A 22,412-nucleotide genomic window follows, 5' to 3' on the forward strand; every position below is an offset into this window, starting at 1 on the left:
TGAAGTGAAGAATTTTTATGGGCTTTATTCACAAAGTGGCTGAGTTCGTGGTCTCAGGCAAGGGTAGCATGGCTTTTTTTTCCTGGAAAACAAAAAATTGACCTCAGAACACACGCCGTTTACAGACAATATACACTGAAAGGACAGAATTCAGGGGATACCTGGTTCCTGGGCAACGCGACGATGTCACCCCCTCTCGCTAGTGGACGAACGCACCGCTTGGCAGTAGTTATATAGGTACACTGCATACATGTAGGCGGTAATTCGATGTCAATATGAATAAACGTCGCGAGTAACCGACTTTAAAAGACGGATGATAGTGAGTACCCGCCGCATGGGTCACTCTATCGCGGAGGTGGTACAGAAATTGCACCTCCCCGTTCAACAGCATCAAGAGTGTATCGGGAATACGCTATTCCCGTAATAGCAACTCATCGTGGACAGCGCTGTGGGTGGTGGATGAACGTGGCCGTCGATGATTGTCTCGCATTGTTTTAGCCAACCGGAGAGTGACAGTGGCACAAATCACAGCCAACTTCAACGAGGTAGGGGCCAGAAACGTCTCCACCAAGACCAGCAGACGATCATTAACCACACTAGGTTATGGGAGTCGCCGACCCACCAGAGTTCCATTGCTAACACCACGACATAGGACTCTACGCCTCAACTGGCAAAAGAACACCGGCACTGGACCCTGGATGATTGGAGACAGGTCTCCTGGTCCGATGAGTCCCGTTTGCAGTTATTTCGAGCGGACGGGAGGGTGCGTATCTGGCGAAAACCGCACGAAGCTATGCACCCGTCATGTAAACAAATAACTGTTCAGGCAGGTGGACAGTCGGTAATGGTCTGTGGCGTGTTCAACTAGCACACGCTGGGACCTCTGATACGTCTAGACGTATCTCTGAACGATCCAAGTCACGTGTCCATCCCTTCATGATCATCGCTCACCCACAATGGACTCTTCCAGCAGGACAATGTGCCTCCCCACAGAGCCGTGGTGACTAGAACATGGTTCGAAGTGCATTCTGCAGATTTTACCACCATGGAATGGCTTCCCCGTTCACCAGACATGGACCCTGTGGAGCATTTTTGGGATTCTTTGGATCCTCCACCCAGAAATGCGACGGAATTATGGACAGTGGTGCAGCAAGCTTGGATGAAAATATCTGTGGAACGCTTTCGTGAACTAGTAGACTCAGTGCCTGGCCGTGGGCCTACCCGTTACTAGGTAGGTATCCCATGATTTTTTGTCCGCTCAGTGTATACACGGAGCAATATGGGCTTATTCGCTGATGCTCCTAAAACCCTACTACAACAACAACCCCGTATACCAGTGGTTTTCAACCGGGATGCCGTGTAATTTGGGTTTAAGTTACTTAAAGTTATTATTATTTTGAAATTTATATTTATTTCATTATAAAATGGTACAGTACAATATTCATTGTACAGTATCATTTTAATTTTGTGGTGATCTATAATTGATCTTTATTTAGTAGCTCTATATAAAGAATAAAATTATTATATAGGAATATATTAAAAGGTCGAAAACCACTGTGATAGGTATTTCTTTTGTCCTAGGGGCGCCGTGAACCGAGAAAGGTTGGAAACCTCTGCCGTTTACAGTATTCTGTGATCGATTTATCTGCTTACTAGAACACCATGCTACCCTCGCCTGAGAGCGACTAACTCAGCCATGTTGTGAAAAAAGTCCATAAAAATTCCGATAAGAAACTTAACGGAATTCGAACTCGCGCTTTTCCACCCAGTGTGGGGAAGAGGGTGATTTTGTCCGCTGTACTACCACGAGGATCTTCTCTATCTTGTAAACTCCTCTGATCTTAAGTAGTCGTTTCGGAATATACTGTAAATAGAAAATTTTATCTACTGTGGTGCCCCTAATCACCGCATGATGAAGAATACAATGATTAGCACCATCTTCAAGAGTCCCTCAAAAAGAAAGAGCCAGCATTTTGACAGAACGCATCTCATATGCCATAGACATATATGGTGATAATAAATTGTACTTATTTTGTTATTACCGAGTTGCTAATACTCTTACGTTATCCGTTGTAAATGTTAAAAGTAAGCGCACTTAGTTGTTTGATTTTTGTCACCACACTCCTTTTGCTATTACTGTTATTGTGGGATCGTTATCAAACTCATCGATGAGCCAACTGCCACAAAATGTGCAGGTTACAAGCCTCTAAGGATTTAATGGCCGTCTATAAGAGAGCTAATTCGTTTTTGGTAGCCAGTAACCCTTGGATCATAGGGTAACTTCTGCTCCTTTCAAACAAAGATACTTCGATGAATTACATCGCAACTTATCTTTTCCAGCTGAAACGTAATCTAGATTGACTGAGGTCGTGAGATCGAATCAAGGGCGACACAAATGCCGAGAGTAATTAATTTTGCATTAGGTGTCCCGTTGTGGTTAGTATACGGCTAATGGTTGAACTATTCTCAGAAAGGCGTACAATTTGTAGTAAAGGAAGGAAAATGAAAGCAGCTGTAGAAACTTTCTTTATGCTACCACGTAATGAACAGCAACTGATAGTACCGTTTTTCTTTTAGATAAATTTGGACACTACATTATAAGAAGCTTCTATTACAACCTAAATTTATTTAAAAAATATACGTAACCGGGTAAATATCTACCAATACCAATGATGTAGTTAAAACAAATTATCAGTATAATATAATGTTTTTAAAAATGTCATTCAAGTGAAATATGAATTAGCATCAGAAAACAGATTAATATTAATTTGCAGCACAAAATTACTATGCTCTGCATAGTTTGCCTAATACTGAAAATACACGATGAACTCTAGAGTATTGGACGGAACGATAATAACTTATATCTAATTTAATAACGTAATTACTAAATAAATTAATAAAATATTAAGTTAATATTACTTATTTAAACATTTCGTTTAATAAGTAATCTATCGTGAAGGAAAAGAAAGCATGAGATACACAGTGTAAAATAAATTAAATCTGTCTGAACGAACGAAAGCTAACTGCTAAATGCAGACCAGATAGGCATAATGAAGATAATAAATTATTGAAATAAGAACCTAATTTAAGGAAGACAGAATGAAATATTTCTGCTACTGAGTTCAACAAAATAAGCTAGCTTTGAGTCGTGAAAGACTGTCTTAGAATAGCTTAAAGATATTAAGAAAACTAAATGTACGTAGTCGAAATTTCAAATTCTTTAAGAGGGTGCTGTTTATATAGTGCATTAGAGTCTAAGGCCATATCGCGCTGTGTATATTCACGGGGAATTACCTGAGATCAGCTAACTACAGCCCCGATTTAAGCAGGCCTTTAAGAATTCCTCCAGTCTCCGAGGAATTCGAACCGAGACCTCTTTAAACAAATGCCGAAACAACTATTATCAGGACAAATTCTACAGGCTAGAAGGTTATTTCACTAGCTAATCCGCGTCGCATTAGGGTTACAACTGTTCTCATCAACAAATTGTTGGTCAAGAACAGCATGCTTACCTTCAGCAATCGGTATCTATCACGAAAGATGTACAGAGAGAGAGAGAGAGAGCGCGCGCTAGTGAATGACCTTCAATCGCCTATATATTTTCTCTTCAGTGATTAGAAACAAGCGCAGTATTATCAAGCTGTTCATAGAATTGAGCAAATGCATTTATGAGGTCTTTGAATCTGTGATAACCTTGCTAGCTATTTTATTGCAACTACTGTAAATGTTTTAGTAAAATGCCAGTAGGGCGAATTTCATGATATTGATGAGTACCTTTCTGAACATTATATAATTATTATTTTCATATAATATTATATGTATATATAATATTATATGAACAGTTCATATAATATTATATGAACCTTAACTAATATAGACCTCCAGTACTTAGAAAGCTCGCTGGAATCAATCTTCCCACTAATTCAATCTGCCGACATAGCAATGGTTTTGGGTGACTTTAACTGTCAAATGGCCAATTTAGAATCTTCTTCTCCATCACTGCAGACTAGGGCTCTCTTTAATATGCTTCACAGCTATGGTCTGGAACAAATTTGCAACTTTCCAACCAGAGAAAATGCCTACCTCGACCTAATATTTTCCTCTACTCATATAGATGTTCACACCGACAACCCCATATTTCACTCGGATCATTCACCAATTACTTTTGACATCACAGTGACTTCTCATAACTTCAAATGCAGCTCCCGTACTCCTCGATTCAATTTCAGAAAGGCTGACTGGCCTCTGCTCAACCTAGCTCTAAGAAACGTAGACAAGCAGCTCGCTGACGCTATGGATGACATCGATGTGCTCACCAACAACCTGATTAACTGTGTCCATTCAGTTATATCTGACATTGTTCCTCAATCCCATCTTACCGCACGCTCTACCTACCCGCACTGGTATAATAGTGAACTAATACGTAAAATTAAATCCAAAGAATTCTACAGAAACAAATATAAGCAAACAGGTGACAGTCAATACTATGAAATATTCAGCCAACTCCGCAAAGAAGTGAAAACTCTCATATTAAACTCCTACAACATGTATACAGAGTCAGTTCAGGATAGTCTGCTTACTCACAGAGATATCAAACCATTCTGGAATTTCATGAAGCATAAGAACATAACCAGTAGAAAGTTACAACTCCGAAACGCAGATGGAATTCTCTTATCTGACGAATTCAGTATTGCTCAAGAGTTTGCCAAACACTTTTCTAGAATTCAAACAAATGATACATTGAGACCTGCCTCATTTCCTGACTTCACACCTGTTAAAGATGATATCCTCATTAATCTCTTTATCACTGATGAAGATTTAAACTCGGCATTAAAAAGCATGAAAAATGACTATACTAGAGGCCCAGATGACATTCCAGGCCTATTTTGGAAAAGGACTGTCACTACATTGAAACCCCTCATACTGCGGATCTTCAACCTGTCTCTCAGGCTGGGGAAGTATCCTAATCACTTTAAGCAGGTCAATATAGTTCCTATTTTCAAAAAAGGTGATAAAAATGACGTATGCGATTACAGACCCATAACCTTGCAAAACAGCCTGGCTAAACTCTTCGACACAGCAGTGCACAAACATCTCTTCGAATTCTTCAAGCCTTTTATCGATCAGAATCAACATGGTTTCTGCAGTGGCAAGTCAGTAGTCACAAATTTACTTCCTTTCTGGCAATACACCTCTGAAGCTCTTGATAACCACCTACAAGTTGATGCAGTCTACACAGACATATCTAAGGCATTTGATAAAGTCCCGCACGAACAACTTCTGGAAAAACTTAAGCTGTATGGCATCCGTGACCCTTTGCTCTCATGGCTACGCAGCTATATTACGCATCGTTCCTTGAGCGTTATCATCGATCAAGTGAACTCAGACTGTTTTATACCACTAAGCGGAGTACCACAAGGCTCTCCCTTAGGTCCTCTTCTCTTCATTGTTTTCGTAAATGATCTTCCTTCTTTCATCTACACCTCCAATGTTCAAGTTGCTCTCTATGCAGATGATCTTAAGATCTACTCAGCAGTGAAGGAGACTACCGATTCTCAACAACTTCAATGTGCTCTCAATAAATTCTCTCTGTGGCTATCTCTGAATGGCTTGTCTGCTAACCCCTCGAAGTGCAAAGTTATCTCTTTCTCATCTTGCAGATCTCCACAACTAATGAATACGGAGTATAGTATTAACTCTGTGATCATCGAAAGGTGTGACCAAGTTAACGACTTAGGGATTCTCTTTTCCAGCAGTGCTAAATTCGATGCCCATGTCCTTAAAATCACCAGCAAAGCATTCAAAACACTGGGATTCATCAAACGGAACACATACAAGTTCAAAAACTACAGATATGCGGTTATCCTTTATAAAACTATTGTTCTGCCAATCCTTGAATTCAGTTCACCCATCTGGAATCCTCACACAAAGACTTTAACTAACAAAATTGAAGCAGTCCAAAAAAACTTTATCCGTTACCTTACGTACCGCAATCCTCTATTCTATCACTCAGTGTATTATGAATCGCTGTGTGATTACTTTCATCTAAGGCCTCTGTGCACTAGAAGAGTTACTGCTGACATCGCCCTCCTAGCCAAAGTAATCACTGGAATTTATGAAGCATCTGATATCCTGAGTAAAATAAACTTCAATGCTCCCTGTAGACAAGTCAGGAACCTTACACCGTTTCGCCTTGACTCTGCCAACACGGACTTAATGAAGTTCAGTCCACTGAACAGAATCAGCAAATCAGCAAATGACTCTCGCATTGACTTCTTTGACAACTCCCAATCACTGATGAACTCCATCCACAAGTTTGCCTCTTCACTTAAACTGCAAAGTGACTAGCTCACATCTAATTATTGTAGCTTATTATTTGTTATATTATTTTTCTATTCTCTAACGGATTAATTATTACTTGTTTTACCGGTAACTTAACTTAATACAATCCTCTTTTGTACATATGCTTTTATTGTTTGAATCTATATCAATGTTTATCGTCCTGTTGGATTTCATATTATTGTTATTATGTTTATTGATCTGATCTCAGATACACTGTTAATGGTTACCTGTTGTGTATCTTTTTATTAATAAAATAAAATAAAAAAATAAAATAAAAAATAAAAAAATAAAACATCGTCAAAAGCATATATATATATATATATATATATTTTTTTTTTTTACTACTTCTGTTTTGTTCGAAAAAAGAATTATTTCTCCAAGTCTTTTTAACAGTTGAAACAAGAGGTTTCTTATTTCAACTGTTAAACGTCGTATATGTCACATATATCATGCCGTTTATAGTACTGTTTTCTTGGAACAGTTGTACAGTATTAATAATCTAAGTTGCATTCAATAAGAGCCATACCTAAAATGAATAGTTACAGGCAAAAAAAAAAAAAAAAAAATCAACAATCAATATTTTATGCTATAATTTATCAGAATCCCCGTTAGGTTTATAATAATTAGGTAGGATAGTGGTTTAGGTTATTTATTCTGTTAAATAAGTTGAAACTAAACCGTGAAAAGTAATTAGCAAATGTATTCAAAGCCTGACGTAGCCGAGTGGTCAGGGGCGAAAGTGCATAGCACGCGTTCCTTGAGTGGGCTGGGGTTCAAGCCCGTGACTACTAAATACGATAAATATTTGCATTAACGATTTATTGTAAACTCTACTGACTGGGTGTCGTGCCGGAGTATAAACAGAATTTTTTTTTTAATTTTAAATTTTCTGTTTATACTCTGGGGCGACCACACGGTCAGAGGACTTCATAATATAGAATATAGGAAACAACACCGTATTTAGCAGTTATGCGGTCTTTGATTAATAGCTTCGTGCTAACTACATTTAACATGCTAATTAAATTAATAAAGTGGTATATTATGAAAATACTATTCGTATAACCTGTCGTAAAATCAGGGAAAATACTCTTAATTTAATAAAAAAGAAAAACTGGATTTAAGTTTTTATAGTAATTTTCATATCTTATGGTCATAAAAAAGTAAGATGCAAAAGTGTCTTTTCCTATAGTGAAACGTCGCGTGAATAAAGGACAATACTTTTTTTTCTGAGAATTTTTGTCATTTTCACAAGAGACAGCTGTCCATACCATATATTTGTTCTGTGAATAAAAATGAGAAACAGTGCGCGAATTTCTTGAAAAATTACAACTGGAATTAAAGAGCCATTAGATATTCGGTTGCCACTCGCCAGTTTTTTGTTTTTTTTCCTTCTGTAAACATATTATATGAGAAATGAACTTTTCCAGTGACGTTTCTCTGGAAGTCGCAGTTGGGCCATCTGATCCTGTCTAGTTGGTTGATTATTACATAAATTCAGTAGGTGAATGTACCCGAAATATTGTTTTGTTGCAAAATGGACGTTAGTATTTTTCTAGGCTAAAACTGTCCAATAAAATGATACGAACTGCAGGAGGTATTCCTTAAAGGATTTTTTCAAAATTCTTTAGAAGAAAGTGGGCGGCAGTACAAGAGAAGCATAAATAAGGATTAAAAAGAAAATGCTTGTTTTTAATTAAAATTCAAATTCTTTTCATATCTGCATAGTTTAGTTTGTCTGTAAAAGTATGTGTTCACGGGTCGATTTGCGTGTTGTGGGAACTGGAAAACCCTACTCTCTCCGCCCGAGATTGACTACCTACTTTGATTGAAGATTATTTTAGAAATTCCTCCAGGCATCAAAACCATTGTTCTCCAAACAAGCGTTAGAACAAGTTGCCACGAAGTCACCTTGTAAATCAGAATCAGTTCCTGATTTATTTTTTAATATGTTTTAACAGTGTTGTTCGAAGGCTTATATGCAGTGAAACCTCGATAATTCGGATTGCCTTCTTTTTATGAAGAATTTAGATTTTTCCTATACAAGGATCATACAATTCCGAGCGTCTTTCAGAATGGTTACTAAGCAATCACTTTATAAAAAGAATACAATAATTGAAAATGGAAAAATCAAAACATTCAGACATTTTTATTGTTGGATAATGCTTCAGTGTAAACAGAAGCATTATCCAACAAGGTCTCGAAATATTAGTATACTTAGTAATAAATTTATATGATTCTGATAAACTTAGAGCAAAAGTATTATTTCATTAAGAATCGAAGAAATTACTACTTACATACGAAATAGTAATCTTGACCCGGCCTAAATTCCAGACCACCTGGTTGGGGAGTGAAGGAACGGAAAGTTATAGTAAAGTACATAAGTTGATGAGGCTTATCACAGACCGCAATAATCCGCGGATGAGGGTTCGTTATCCTGCAAGAATCGTATTCTTCTTTGGATACCTTAAAAAGAATAATTTCGAAAAATTAGAAATTGCGTTTCAAATACAATGATCACAAGATAAATATTCTATCCCTCTGTCAATTACAATAATGTCACATAAGCTGAAAGCAAAGAATTGGGCAAGTTTAATTCGTTGCGTTCAGCTGAAAGAATATTAATTTTGTTCTACTGCCACAATTCTAGAAAGGAACTCCATAAGCATTCAGTTGCATTGAAAACTAATTTATCACTGATGGATATAGCACCGTTCGATATTATTTTGCCCTCAAACTGCAACGATAAAGAAAAACTTAAACTCGCAAAAATTATATTTTATAGACTTGCTTGTAATAACATATATTTTTTATTATTATACTACAAGAATATCGCCTTATTTTGCGGTGTCGTGCCTTTTTGAAAAGATCCGTTTAGAAAATACAATGGAAATGAATGTTTCAATGTCAGAGGTAATAGATCTATATTGAATTTCTAAAACGTGGTAAATACAATGCCTTATTATATAGCAATTCGGTACCTATAAGAGGCTGCTTACCTCGATTACCCTTAAGTTCACCACTGCAATTTATGTGACGAATTTGAAATATTTAATATGCGTTCAACAGCCTATCTGTCTACGTGATTACCAAAGCGAAACACTCTTTACATGGTAGTTCATTTGAAAAGATACTTGGGTCTGTCCTACATATTTTTTAAGTTTAAGCTATTTGTCATCTGCACCTTTTTATATTGGCCTGGCTAAAATTAAACTAAGTATTACCGTTTAGATTTTACGATTTCTAAATTAAAATTTTGCCTAATCAACGACTTTCATTATCTGTCATTGGTCACTGGAACGTAAACCGATTTTATTTGCAGAAAACAAAACAACAGTTATATTTGCTGTTCGCTCTTCACTACGCACTTTTAGCTGTGAAACAGCTTGGCTGTGCGAAGGCAATTTGTATCACATCCCCTTATCCTAAAACTGCTGTGTTGTTCTTAATATTATTCCCCACCCCCACATAAAATCGGTTTACGTTCCTTTCAGAAGTACACCGATGAAGGACAACAATTTTCCCATTGAGAGAAATTTTAAAAAATAAACAGTAATACTTAATCCATTTTTAATATCAAATTCGAAAATTTCAGCCCAGACGACAAATAGCCTAAACCTAAAAATAAGCGAGATGAGATACTCCCTGGTGCCTTTTAATTGAAAAAGCAAATACATTACACATAGGTCGTCTCATAAATCAGATATTTGACCAAAAGCGAGAGAAAAATTGTTGCAATTTTTTTATCCTAGGATAAGCCGTTACAGCGCTACTCTCTCAACCCGCGTATAACGAACGGCTCATCCAAGCAAGAAAAAAAAAAAAAAAAAAACCAACCCCAATATATTATGAATTTCAAATTTTCGTTTTTTAACTTTTAGGCTTAAATAACCGACTGCTCCTATGGAAACAGATTTAGGAGGCACCCTATATAGACTTGAATACATTATGACACACTAGTAACTTTACAACCCGAGTCAAACGAACAGTGATGCTATCGATGCCCAGACACAGTGTGAAAATCAAGCTAAGGCTCTGATTGTCACTATATAAGAAAGTTTGGCCACCTGTTTTATCAACCATAGTTGAAAAAATAGATCAGCGGTTGTCGTTATCGTATTTTCTTTTCTCTCAAATTATTATGCGACCGGTTTTTACGCCTTTTCAGTTAATAGGTACTAAGGTCTGTCTCGCTTATTTTTAGGTTTAGGCTATTTGCCATTAATTTTTGAATTTCATGCAAATACAATTTATTATATATATCACATAATTAATACAGACGAAGCTCTTTATAGAGACCTCTTTTTAACGTTCCACACGTTATAACGTCCTATGTGGTTGGTCCCGGCCAATTTCTCATTAACCTAATGCTATTTTATGAACAATCGATATAACGCCCGTTTTCTCATTCCCCTGGGGCCGGAGTAGTTATACAGAGCTTCGAAAACTCTTGGAATTAGTGATAGAATATCATTAAGTTCTGTTATGATTGCATGAGCATCCACAGTGCTTTTGGAATTTTTCTGATTGAGTCTACGAAGTCTTCCTTGAAAGAATATACTTGTACACACTTGTTTGTTTAAAGCAGTTTGTCCAAACTGCTTTAAATATTTAACAATAGATTTGTATAATAAAGTGCTACTGGAATTATTATTTCTCGTTGGCATTAGGAAAGATAAAAGGTATGGCAGTTCAGAAATAACTAGCAACAGTAATACTTCGTACCTCACTGTTTTCTCTAAAAACAACAAAATCCTAAATTAGTTTATGGATAACTTACATTGTAAATTATGTATCTTTCTGTGTCCTCCTCTTTAGTTCCGTGTGAATACACAGGACAGATAATGTTCACTTGATCGTACTCAAACGGTACATTTCCTTTGTTAACATCAATGATGTGATCTGTGTTGTCTATGCGGAATCTGGAAAAAAAATTTTATTAGAATTATTCTATTTCCAAAATATTTTATGCATAACAGAAACAATAAGATAATAATCAGTTAGTGATGTTTAGTAGTAATAAATGGTTCCAAAGTGTGTGGGGGGTGTACCACACATTTTGAAAATTATTATTATTTTATGAAACCTCCCAAACGCGAGAGGTATTAAAACCTATGCTATTTTTTTTTTTTTTTTTTTTTTTTTTTTTGTTAGTTGTTGGCGTATCGGCTTCTGTGGCCATATTGCACCTCCCGAGGTTTTTTTTCATTTTGTACTCTGATCCAAGCCCGAGGCGGGATTCGAACTATACTACTTAGTACCATGCATAGGCTGAAGGTTGAGCAGATAAAAGAAGATACTTGTTCGCATCAGACTTGAACTTCTCTAGATTGTAATTTTTAGGAAATACGTAGTCAACTTTGATTTCGTAAAGGTGACTGCAGTGGTCTCAGACAGTTTTTAAATTCCATACATTGGAACCAACTGATGATGTTACTAACAGCAAATTCTAAATGGGAGGCATTCAAGGAATTAATCGTGGAAGCTATTAGGCTTTTCATACGGATTAAGAAATACTGTTCAAGGTTTAGGCCTAAATGGATGTCAGATGAACTAATGAGACTCTTGGAAGAGGAGAAATGGGATGCATATAAATTATCAGGCATCACAGAAGCCTATGGTAGATATAATCAACATCAATGATGTTGATTATATCTACCTGATTATATCACAAAAGGAGGTTAGGCAAGCGAAGGCAGATTATGAGAAATCTTTGGCAAAGAACACTAAGAAAAACAGCAGGGACTTCTTTACTTATATAAACTCTAGAAGGAAGGGGATGAATCAGATTGGTCCACTTGATATCGATGGTTCGACTCTTGATGATCCTGCTCAGATAGCTGACAAACTTAATGAGTATTTTGCATCTACATTCACACATGAGGAATTCTGCAGGGAAGTGGAAAACAGAAGTTTATTAAACACTAAAGGGAGCTGAATGATTTTGTAATAACTGAGAGCAAAGTAGAGGAGAAATTGTTGAAGTTACACATAAGAAAAGTACCTGGGGTGAATGGGATCCATTCAGTTATATTAAATGAGGCGGCAAGGAAGTAAGCAAATCCTTGGACTCAGGGGAAGTCCCCACGGACTGGAGATGTACAAATGTATCCCCAATTCAAAAGGGGGGGGGGGAGCAAAGAATGACACGAGCAATTACACTTCTGTTCCGGGGAGTCACTGGTTAAAGAAGCGTTGCAGGATCATCTAGACAAGAATGCAGTAATAATTCAGACACAGCATGGGTTTGTTAAGGGGAAGTCTTGTCTGACCAATTTGATTGGATACTATGATGTGGATGCAAAAAAATAATTTTGATATCATATACTTGGATTTCACGAAAGCTTTTCACGCTGTTGCGCATGGAAGACTACTGTACAAATTGGAGCATTATGGTATTAAGAGTAAGTTGCTTCAATGGACGCTGCTCTTCGTGGAGTCCCCCATGGTTCTGTGTTGGACCCACTGTTGTTTTGTATATTGAGGAAAGTATATCAGGCATAATATCCAAGTTTGCAGATGATACTAAGGTTGACAGGGTTGATAATGACACTAAAGACAGTATACTACTGCAACAGGATCTAGAAAAGTTGGGCAGATGGGCTGAGAAGTGGCAACTGAAGTTTTAACATTGACAAATGCAAAGTGCTGCATATGGGTAGAATTAACTCCAGAGAAACGTACCGTCTGGTACTAAACTTAGGGTGGTAGAAAATTAAAATGACCTAGGAGTAACTATGCAGTCAGATATGAAGTTTTCTGAGCAGTGCATGGGATGTCAATGATATACAGGAATTTTGCTAGTGAGGAAAAGGAGGTGATTATCCCTTTGTATAAGGCAATGGTCAGGCCACGCCTTTAGTACTGCGTACAGGCCTCCGTAGCCGAGTGGGCAGGAGCGGGAGTGCAGTAGCACACGCTCTTTGAGTAGACCGGGGTTCAAGCCCCTGACTGCTGAATACGGTCGATCTGCCAACCCGCACTGGACCAGCGTGGCAGATTATGGTCCATTTTCCCTCAGCATGAATTGTTGAGGAGGCTTCCATCCTGCAGTGGGTTGATAATGGCTGCACTTTACTTTACTTTTTTTTTACAGGTCTGCAGGCCTCATTTTAGGAAGGATGTTGAGTTGCTTGAGCGAGTACAGAGAAGGGGAACGAAGGAGTCCTCTTACCAAGAAAGGCTTAAGTTCTGCAAATTGCAGCGTATGGAGACTAGGCACCTACGAGGTGATCTGATTGAGGTGTAAAATGCCTTGAATGGGTTGAGCAGGCTCAATTCTGATGGGATTCTTCCTCAGATTACGAATCTAAGGAGGCAAAAATTCAAATTGAGGAAAGACAGTTGTAGAATAGATGTACGGACATTTGCCTTTAGCCAGCGGGTAGTTTATTGCTGGAACAAACTTCCATCTGAAGTGAAAGTTGATAGCTTAAACAAATTGAAGTAGGAAATGGACATGTGAATTTTTTTTTTTTTGGCTGATGCTGCGTAAGCTTGCTTATGCAGCGGCTTCTGTGGTGCCTGATAATTTATATGCATCCCATTTCTCCTCTACCACGAGTCTCATTAGTTCAGCTGACATCCATTTAGGCCTAAACCTTGAACAGTATTTCTACTACTTTTACGACGTATAAAGGAAGGTTGTTCCAGAAAACGGAAGTTGGATAGTAAAAGGATGTTGACTGGTTGCGACACGTGTTCGGACTGCTTTGGAAGAGAGAGCGGGATTATAGAAACCAATTCAGAAGAACAGTACCCATGGAAGTACCTATAGAAAAGGCATGCAGAAGAAACAAAGTCTGAGATAGAATGGAGTGACTCGGTTAGTGCCAAGTCTTTAATTAACCTAACTGCCCTCTTTTGAATGGAATCTAGAAGCCTGAGTGAGGTTTTTGGGGCAGCGCCTCAGATGTGGGAAAATATTCCATGGTAGGAATATAGGGCGGATTTGCGCCCTATATCCCTTTCACTGTAGGGCGGATTTGCGATTTGTACATAGTGAACAAATACATAGTACATAGTGTTTGGAAGAAAAGTAAAGCCGGGAGCGAAAGAGAAAGCTCAGTTTTTTAGATGCAGAGGATGCAATACAGTCGAAGCTCTATATAACGACCCCATATGAATGAGAAAACCTTCGTTATATCGGAATGTTATATCGTCCATTCATAAAATCAGCAACAATGCTAGTAATACAATATAGAATAATCTTATAATATTTACTACGGTATTAAACAAGAAAATTATGATTTTAGGGCGCAGTAAAGTTACAATTAAATTGCAAATTTCACTACATACCTGTCAAGACCTAACAAAGAGCATTGTTTCATACTTTAAAATAATTTGTCAGAACACGCTGTTTCAATGGTACAGCATGTTTTAAAAGAGAATTATGAAGTGCGCGCTAGCAGTTATTTCACTTTTCGCAGTTAAGTTGTGCCTTAAAATCGACATACAAGTTCTAATCTTTGTTGAGCATCTTTCACTGAAACCTTGTTCAACCACAATAGATTCCTCATCTTCATCACTACAAATTTCAGAAGATTCGGTTACATCTCCAATTAGTTCCTTTTCACTTGTGCATATCTTGAAATATTCAGTGTCGGCATCCACTTTTGCATAATCTTTGAAGCTTAAGTTTTCCTGTTAGTTTAGGTGATGACGCACACGCTCAGATATTTCTTCCCTATTATCGGACTGTTCTTCGCAATTAATAGAGGAAAAAGCAGGCGAAACTTCACACATCGTTATTCAAGGCGGTAAAATCCAGCATATTTGAAGCAGTTGGCGATCACTTTTTCATCAACTTTATCCCATGCTGAAACACACAAACAGTGACATTGCCTACAGGATGTCAATATCGCATTGATTTTTACTTTTAAGACATAGCATTCTTCGGTAGTTTTTCTTAAACAATGTTCCTTCCATTCGTTTCTAGCGTCAATGTCCACGGCTACGTTTTCGACACAATTTTTTGAAAGATAGGCCATGACGAGTCTTAAATTTCTGGAACCATCCATCCAGCTAAACTTTTAAATTCTTCAACATCCATTCGATGCGCAAACGATTTAGCCTTAGCTTTTAAAAGATTACCATCTACGGAAACATTTTCTGAATGCATCATCATTAGCCATTCCAAAAGTACCTTTTCAAGATCACGATACTTAGCCTTTCGTGCTGGAATCCTACCCGGTGCAGCAGATTTCTGTAAACTTTCAATCTTTTCTCGATCTTTCAGAATAGTGAACAGAGTACTTTTAGGAATACCGAACTCTTTGGCGATATCAGTCTTAGAATGCACACCATTATCTGTCTGCAAAATCCTAATTTTATCTGCGATTGGTAAAGCTATCCGCTTTCTTGGAGCCATACCAATAAACATACAGTCGAACTAATGAAATGAACTTCTAGCCGCGTTCATTTCATCCACTCTGCGAGAAAAGAGCGTGGGAAATAGTAACAAATGATTTTTCACGGTCAGGCTGCAATTATGTACTTTAATGTATTTGAAGCGTTCTGTCATTTTTAAACGCGATTATTATAATAAAAAGGTAAAAATTCAGATTAAGAGGTGGAAATTGATAGTCGTTGTACTGAATATAAAATAGCAGTAGGTTAATAAGAAATTGGCCGGGACCAACCATATAGGACGTTAAAAAGAGGGTAGCTGTATAAAGAGCTTCGAATGTATTTGTAATGTGCTTATGCCAAGAGAGAGAGATTTCAAGTCAGGGTAATCCCCAATAGAGATATATGATCTTGCCTAGAAATCAGTCATCGAAGATAAGCATAGGAGCAGAAGAATACTTTTTGCGAGACTGAGCTTTAGAACAATTGAAATCAACAAAGATTGTCTTTGCTCCACTGGAGAATTACCTGGAGATCAGTATTTAAGGAACTGGGAAGGTGGAATGCAATGTCCTATCATCAGCAAAACTATACATAGGATTTCCAGTCAATAGAAGGTCATTAATATATAAGAGGAAAAGAGTTAGAGTAAGAACTGAACCATGGGCACCAGCATTAGTGAAGAAGTTAAAAGACAGAGCCATCTACCATCAACCACAGTGAGCGGTCAAAGAGAAAACTGGATACCCAATTACAAAAACACAGTTGGAAAACCATAAGATGGAAGCTTATTTAGAAGACCTTTATGCCAAACACGATTAAAAGCCTTTGAAATGTCAACGGCTTGAGTTTCACCAAACTTTTCCATTGAATTTGTCCATATGGGTAACGTAAGCCAGCATATCACCAGTGGATCGACGCTGACGTAATCCATGCTTGCCATCGTTGATCAGATGGAAAGTTTCTAGATAATTTAAAATGAAAACATGTATTCGGAAACAAATATTTATTTTAATAAATTCAATGCGGGGTGAGTGAAATTTCTACGAAACTACAGGAGGACTCTATTACATGAATTTTAACCAGATAAAACAGTGCTTTGGACTCGTTGCATTCGTCTCTGTGATAAACTTGAATCTCATAAGCTACGGGGGTTTTGTTTTGAATAAAGATAACAACTTATAGACAATGAATGCTAGAAATCGCTTGATTTATCTATCAAAATTGAGCTCCTTTGGAAACAGATGCTATAGCAATGGGGCCATAAAAAACTACTGATGAGAAAATGTACATCTCGTAATTTATTTATTACATTTTAAAATTTAACTATAAATGCTTCCCCCCTCCCCCGAACCAGGGTGTATTGCATCCGGAAGAAACAAAGACTCATTGACTCAATACTCCACTGAGTAAAGCAATAATAATGTAAGAAAAAAATGCGTATGTAGGATGCAAAATGGCTCTGGATATGCGTCAAATACGTTCAAGTAGCTTTATTGATGCAGAAGTCACAAACAAATTAGGACAAGTTTTTAAATGAACGTTTCGCGAACTGTGTTTTTTTTTTTTTTTTTTTCAGATGAACGATCGGAATTGCAATGAGCATGCGTAGGGCCAAAGCATTAAATGGTAACTCGTCTGCACGTGCATCAAAACAAAAATGACATTATCAGGCCCATTTTGTCTACCGTAAAACGTTTCCCCTCTTCATTTGCTGTTTCCTTTCAGAAACGCACGTCTATTTCGTGATCTAGCCAGGTAAAAACTCTTCGGACGCAAATCACCACTTTTGTGGTGGATTTGAACGGTACAAATTTATGCCAGACAACCTGTACAGCGTAAATAGGACCGATGAATCATTAGTCATCTGGGGGTGAAAGCGCCAATGCGAATTGTTGGACAAAACATCACAAGTTCCATTTTCCTCCCTCGCTCTGCCAATGAACAGACAAGAAAATATATAACCGAACATGAACGAGGCTGTTAACGAAATCGGCACACCGTTTTCTAAGCGGAGTTCAAGGGGAAGAGAGGTACGTATTTGTGAAGAGAATGAATACAAAAAAAATAAACAAAAATAGCTAAAATAGCTTATATTTTGAAACGCTAGCATTTGCCTTATGTCAGGAATGGTTACAGCAAAGCCCTCTTGTCAACAAACCGAAGCCAAATTAAAGGGCCCCTGTACGACCGCGTGCTCTAACATTTCTGACGCCACGGTCCCTTGTTCATAATTCCGAATTCTTGCTGAGACCAATAATTATGTAATAAATCATCGGAAAACCGGAGCGCTTACTCTCTCTCTCTCTCTCTCTCCTTCCGTCCCCTCCTTCCACCACCCCCTTTTCCTTCAGCCAACCCCCCTCCCCTTTCCTTCTTCCTTTCCGCATTCCCTTCGGCAGAGAGTAACGACCAGTGCACTACTTTCGGAAGCGATCGAAGACTTCGTTTGGGTCTAAGTTGTTAGTGTTGTGCCAAAGCCTCCGCTGTTCGTTTGTTTCCTTGGGAGGGCACAAGAAGGGGGAGTGCATTAGATACGGAAGGATGTTGGTCGTAAAAGACCTTTACGACTGCGTGATGTTCGCGCAAGTTATCACAAGCGACGGTGAATGTGACGACGCTTACGACAGGACGGTCATATTCACGGAGAGGCGACTGCTCCATCTGTGTGTCCGTCGTTTGTCCTCCTTGGCTCCTATTGAGTCGGTTGTTAGGCATTCTTTCCCTTATTTGCTGCTGATCTGTGTTTCTTAGAAATGAGTGAAGTCTCGGATGTTCATATCTTACGGTGTGCGTGGCAGTAATTCGGGTCTGTGCAGTGCCCGTATTACCTCGGGCTACACACACGATATTTACGATAACAGTCGGCATCGACGCAAGAGTTTTTCTGCTAATCTAATGGAAAACTTTCCTAGAAGAATGCTTTGCGCGAAATGAACTGCAGTTGTCAGCATTATCGAATCGCTCCTTGTCTCACTACCAGCATTTATATTGGATTTATTGCGCAATTTTCATTATCTGGAGGTTATTCACCAGTGGGAGCAAACCGTTATCTCTGTTTACATATTTTGTTTTAGACAGCAAAATGCAACACAAGAATTTTTTTCCCTCTTTTCCAGTTCTTCTTTTCCACTCTCCTTAGCAAATGGCAATCGGACTGTACATCGAACCAACATAAGTGCTTGCCTCCTCAGGCTCGGTCATAAAAGAGTTTTTGATGACACCGATTTCCAGTTCCAAGTTAGCTGTACGCTGGTACTGTTAGGTGTTGCAGAAACTCCCTTGGGAAGACCCTCACTTCGTCTTCATTGGAAACAATCAGTTTTCTTTACCGTCTGTGGCCAAAGTAGATAGGAAGACTGGGAACACGGTCGATGACGGTGGGCCAAAACTTTGGACATATAACAACAGTTTATTGATGTCGTGAAAAAGCAATGTTTTATTCTATTCAGTGATCCCCTTCCCCAAGTACCAAAGCGCATGTTAATTATAAAATTTTCTGTACATTACAAGACTCCGAACTTGTTTTAAGTTCACTGATAAATTTTCAGCCGATATACACTTTGACCGTGTTTTATTGAGAATGACTACCCAATCAGTTGTTGTTCGCTTAAGCCTGCTAGGTTTGGATTACTGCAAAGGTAACTGAGGAGGCCACGAGGCATCACTGGTTCATATCTTTTCACTACAGGACGGTAATGAAAAGATATAAACCACAATTTGGAAAGATACAAATCTGTAGATTTGTATCTTTCCGAATTGTGGCGAGTGATAGATCACAGTCGCCCCTACTTTACCTCTTTGCTGATATGCACTGCCTCTTGCCACGTTATTAGGACTATGGAGGTTTGGGCTATATGCAAAATATGTAAATTAAAGTCACACGGTGCGTGTCACATGTACTAGAAAGCGCTATAAAGCCGTATGACCCAGCTAGTGCCCAAAACTAGTTCCCTGACAACGGGGAACACAGTGTTTCCGATTGCTAAGGATACTGTTCCACAGACTACCATAAAGGTATGATTGTTGGTGCATGTTTAAGAGGTATTACAACAAAGAGAATGTCTTGCTTTTGTTGAATTTTCAAAGATCAGTGCCATTTCAGCTTTCAACAAACGGAAAAATACCCGGTAAACATCCCAAAGCGAGTGCTCGATTTTATTCTGGATTGAATTATTAAATGTAATCGTTGCCAAACGACGGATTAATTAATCTCTGCAGTTAATGCAGGAACATCACATCTGTATCCACATCACGCGAACAACTCTACAAAGAATGCACTACGGGAGTAGGAGGCCTTCACGGAATACTGACCTCAGAGACAAGCAGGAAATAGTCATGGTCTGATGAGTCCCGATTTACGCTTTTCAGCACCCATGGACAAATCCAAACAAGGCACTGGGACCATCCTGTTGTGTACAGGCTGCTGGAGGAGTTGTAATGGGGTGGAGTATGTTTTCCCTTGGCTCCCTAATCCCACCTGGGGAATACTGTGAACACCAGAGAATATCTGAACATCGTTCTGGATCAGTTACACCCAGCAGTATTGCATATTTACCCCGTTGACAGGGGTAGTTTCAAGATGACAAAGCAATATTCACTCGCCAAATGTATGAAAGAATGGTTTAAGGAACACAAGGAAGACTTCCCTGGCCATCCCAATCAATTAGCATTAAAAAAAAAAAAAAAAAAAAAAACACGTATGTACGTAGTTTTCCACGACAAAGATTAAACAAAAGTAAAGTTAAATTCAGAGAATGATAGTTCCCGGTTTAGGCGATATTATCAGTAAAAGTAATATCAATTATTTTACAAAATTCAACATGGAAGTTCGAATGTCACCTAAGTCAAAATTCTGATCATTTGGACCTCTCCTAACTTGCGATTTAAATCGTCAGTAGCTCATCAGCTATAACCTTTGAAACAGCTGCCAGAGTTTTGGAAGTTGTATTTCTCCTCATACTAAGCCAACTTTCGTCTTATTTTTAAATTACTGTTTATGGTGCTGTAATCATATCTCTCTCTCTCGCTCTCTTTTGTTTTTGTTCGGCCGTTGCACAATAACTGTTAATTCAATTGTTTCCTAGATACAAATTCCCGTTTGTATCTAGGAAACCATCATAGCAGAATTTCTGTGGGCACTCGAACTAAAATATTTAATGCAATCATTCCTAACTACTTCAACTAAATCATTTTCTGAAGAAAACTTCAAATATATTACTGCAACAGTTTATGGAATGCATGCTGTTTTTTTTTTCCTTTTTGATAAAACTGTGTAGCAAAGATCTCTTATCGGTGCACTGATTCCATCATTCCTCCCAACATTATCTCGCTGGACCCATCACATTTACCCACTAGGAAGGCCGAAGAGTTTGCACGTTACTATCATGGGTCTAATGACGTAGTGAATTTTATTCCTATCTGTGTATCTCACTACTATCTTCCTTCTGCACTCTGTTCGCTATCTCCGAACCGAGCTTTCAAGAAACTGACTGTAGCACTTAAGGCAATCTATAATGGGCGTGTAACGCAGAGACTATACTTTCAAGTGAGGGGAATAAGTGCATTACTCTCCCCTCACCTCCCCACCATACACACGTTTCCTTCTAGTCCTTTTTATGGGTGGATAACACGATTGCGTAGGGTGGTGGTGATATGTGAAAAGCTGCAGCAGACACTTCAGCCGCGATGAAAAATCGAATATAGAAGTTATTCCATTTCATTCTCTGTAATTGAAAAAAATAAGCGATGACAGATCTGCTCTTTTTAATTCCTTCCCTTAATCAACGTTACATAGATATAAGAAATGAAATGAAATCAAATCAAAAGCGCAAGGCAGTGCCTTGTCAGTAGCAATTTCTATTAACCAAATTATATATATTCTAATTCCTAAAAATTTTTTTTAAAGGGGAAAAACTAGAACTTTTAAAACTTATTGCCATTTGTTCACTCTGTTAGTCATAACAAAATACAAGCAGCAAACTGAAGTTTTGCATGTGATTGAAGAAACCGCTACGAAAACGAACATGATGTAAGAGGTATTATACAGTAAATGATTTTTACTGATTCAAAGAAAGCCGAAATTCATTTCAAGGGAGGGCTTGGATTTCAAAATCCAGGATCCTCCAGGTTTCACAGTCCAGAGGTTTATCCGCTGTAATGAGCTTTTGCCCATTATAAACTGACTTTGCAAATAAACTGGCTGCCATATTAACCGTTATTATGCGCAAAGACTATGGGTGCTTACACATAGAACGCAAGTAGCGCTTACCGGAAACGAGCAAAGACATAAAGCGGAAGCTTCTCACTGGCTATGAACACATAGAAAGCAGTTGAGCAGTGCAACTTCTACGCGTAAGCACCCTAATAACCGATATGTTGGAAATATCAGCAGGTAACGTGCATGCCATCTCGAATTTGTGCATGCTGAATTCCGTTTGTCGCTCAGTCCCTGGCTTCTGAGATAATTACACGTTCTAAAGCTCAAACAACACTTGCCTTACTGCTTCATTTGAACTTTTCTGTTTGCAAGAACGAATTGAAAGCTCCATGGATACTGCTCAAAATCGTCTAAGTAATTTTAAATATTTTGCAACCATAAAATAGCTAATGCTATTTTGGCCAGTTCAGTGATGCAGAGTAGGAGGGCTATCTTTGGTGAGACGATGCTTTACATCTTTTTATAAAGCCCAAAAGAGCATCAGCTAATTTTTGCCTAGTTAATA

At 38.2% G+C, this 22,412-nt stretch overlaps 1 protein-coding gene across 1 annotated transcript in view; it reads right to left on the reverse strand.

Moving 5' to 3' along the window:
• Nucleotides 1-22,412, reverse strand: part of Ephrin (ephrin) — a 392,439-nt gene that overhangs the window by 9,895 nt on the left and 360,132 nt on the right. Inside the window, exons 2-3 of the mRNA XM_090371902.1 lie at nucleotides 11,120-11,261; nucleotides 8,637-8,805 (exon numbers count right to left, since the gene is read on the reverse strand). Coding sequence (XP_090228028.1) covers nucleotides 8,637-8,805; nucleotides 11,120-11,261 — 311 coding nt within the window. The remainder of the gene's footprint in view (nucleotides 1-8,636; nucleotides 8,806-11,119; nucleotides 11,262-22,412) is intronic.

Source organism: Mastigoproctus giganteus, chromosome 4 (genome assembly GCF_048544385.1).
Source record: "Mastigoproctus giganteus isolate SK-2022 chromosome 4, ASM4854438v1, whole genome shotgun sequence".
NCBI lineage: Eukaryota > Metazoa > Arthropoda > Arachnida > Uropygi > Thelyphonidae > Mastigoproctus > Mastigoproctus giganteus.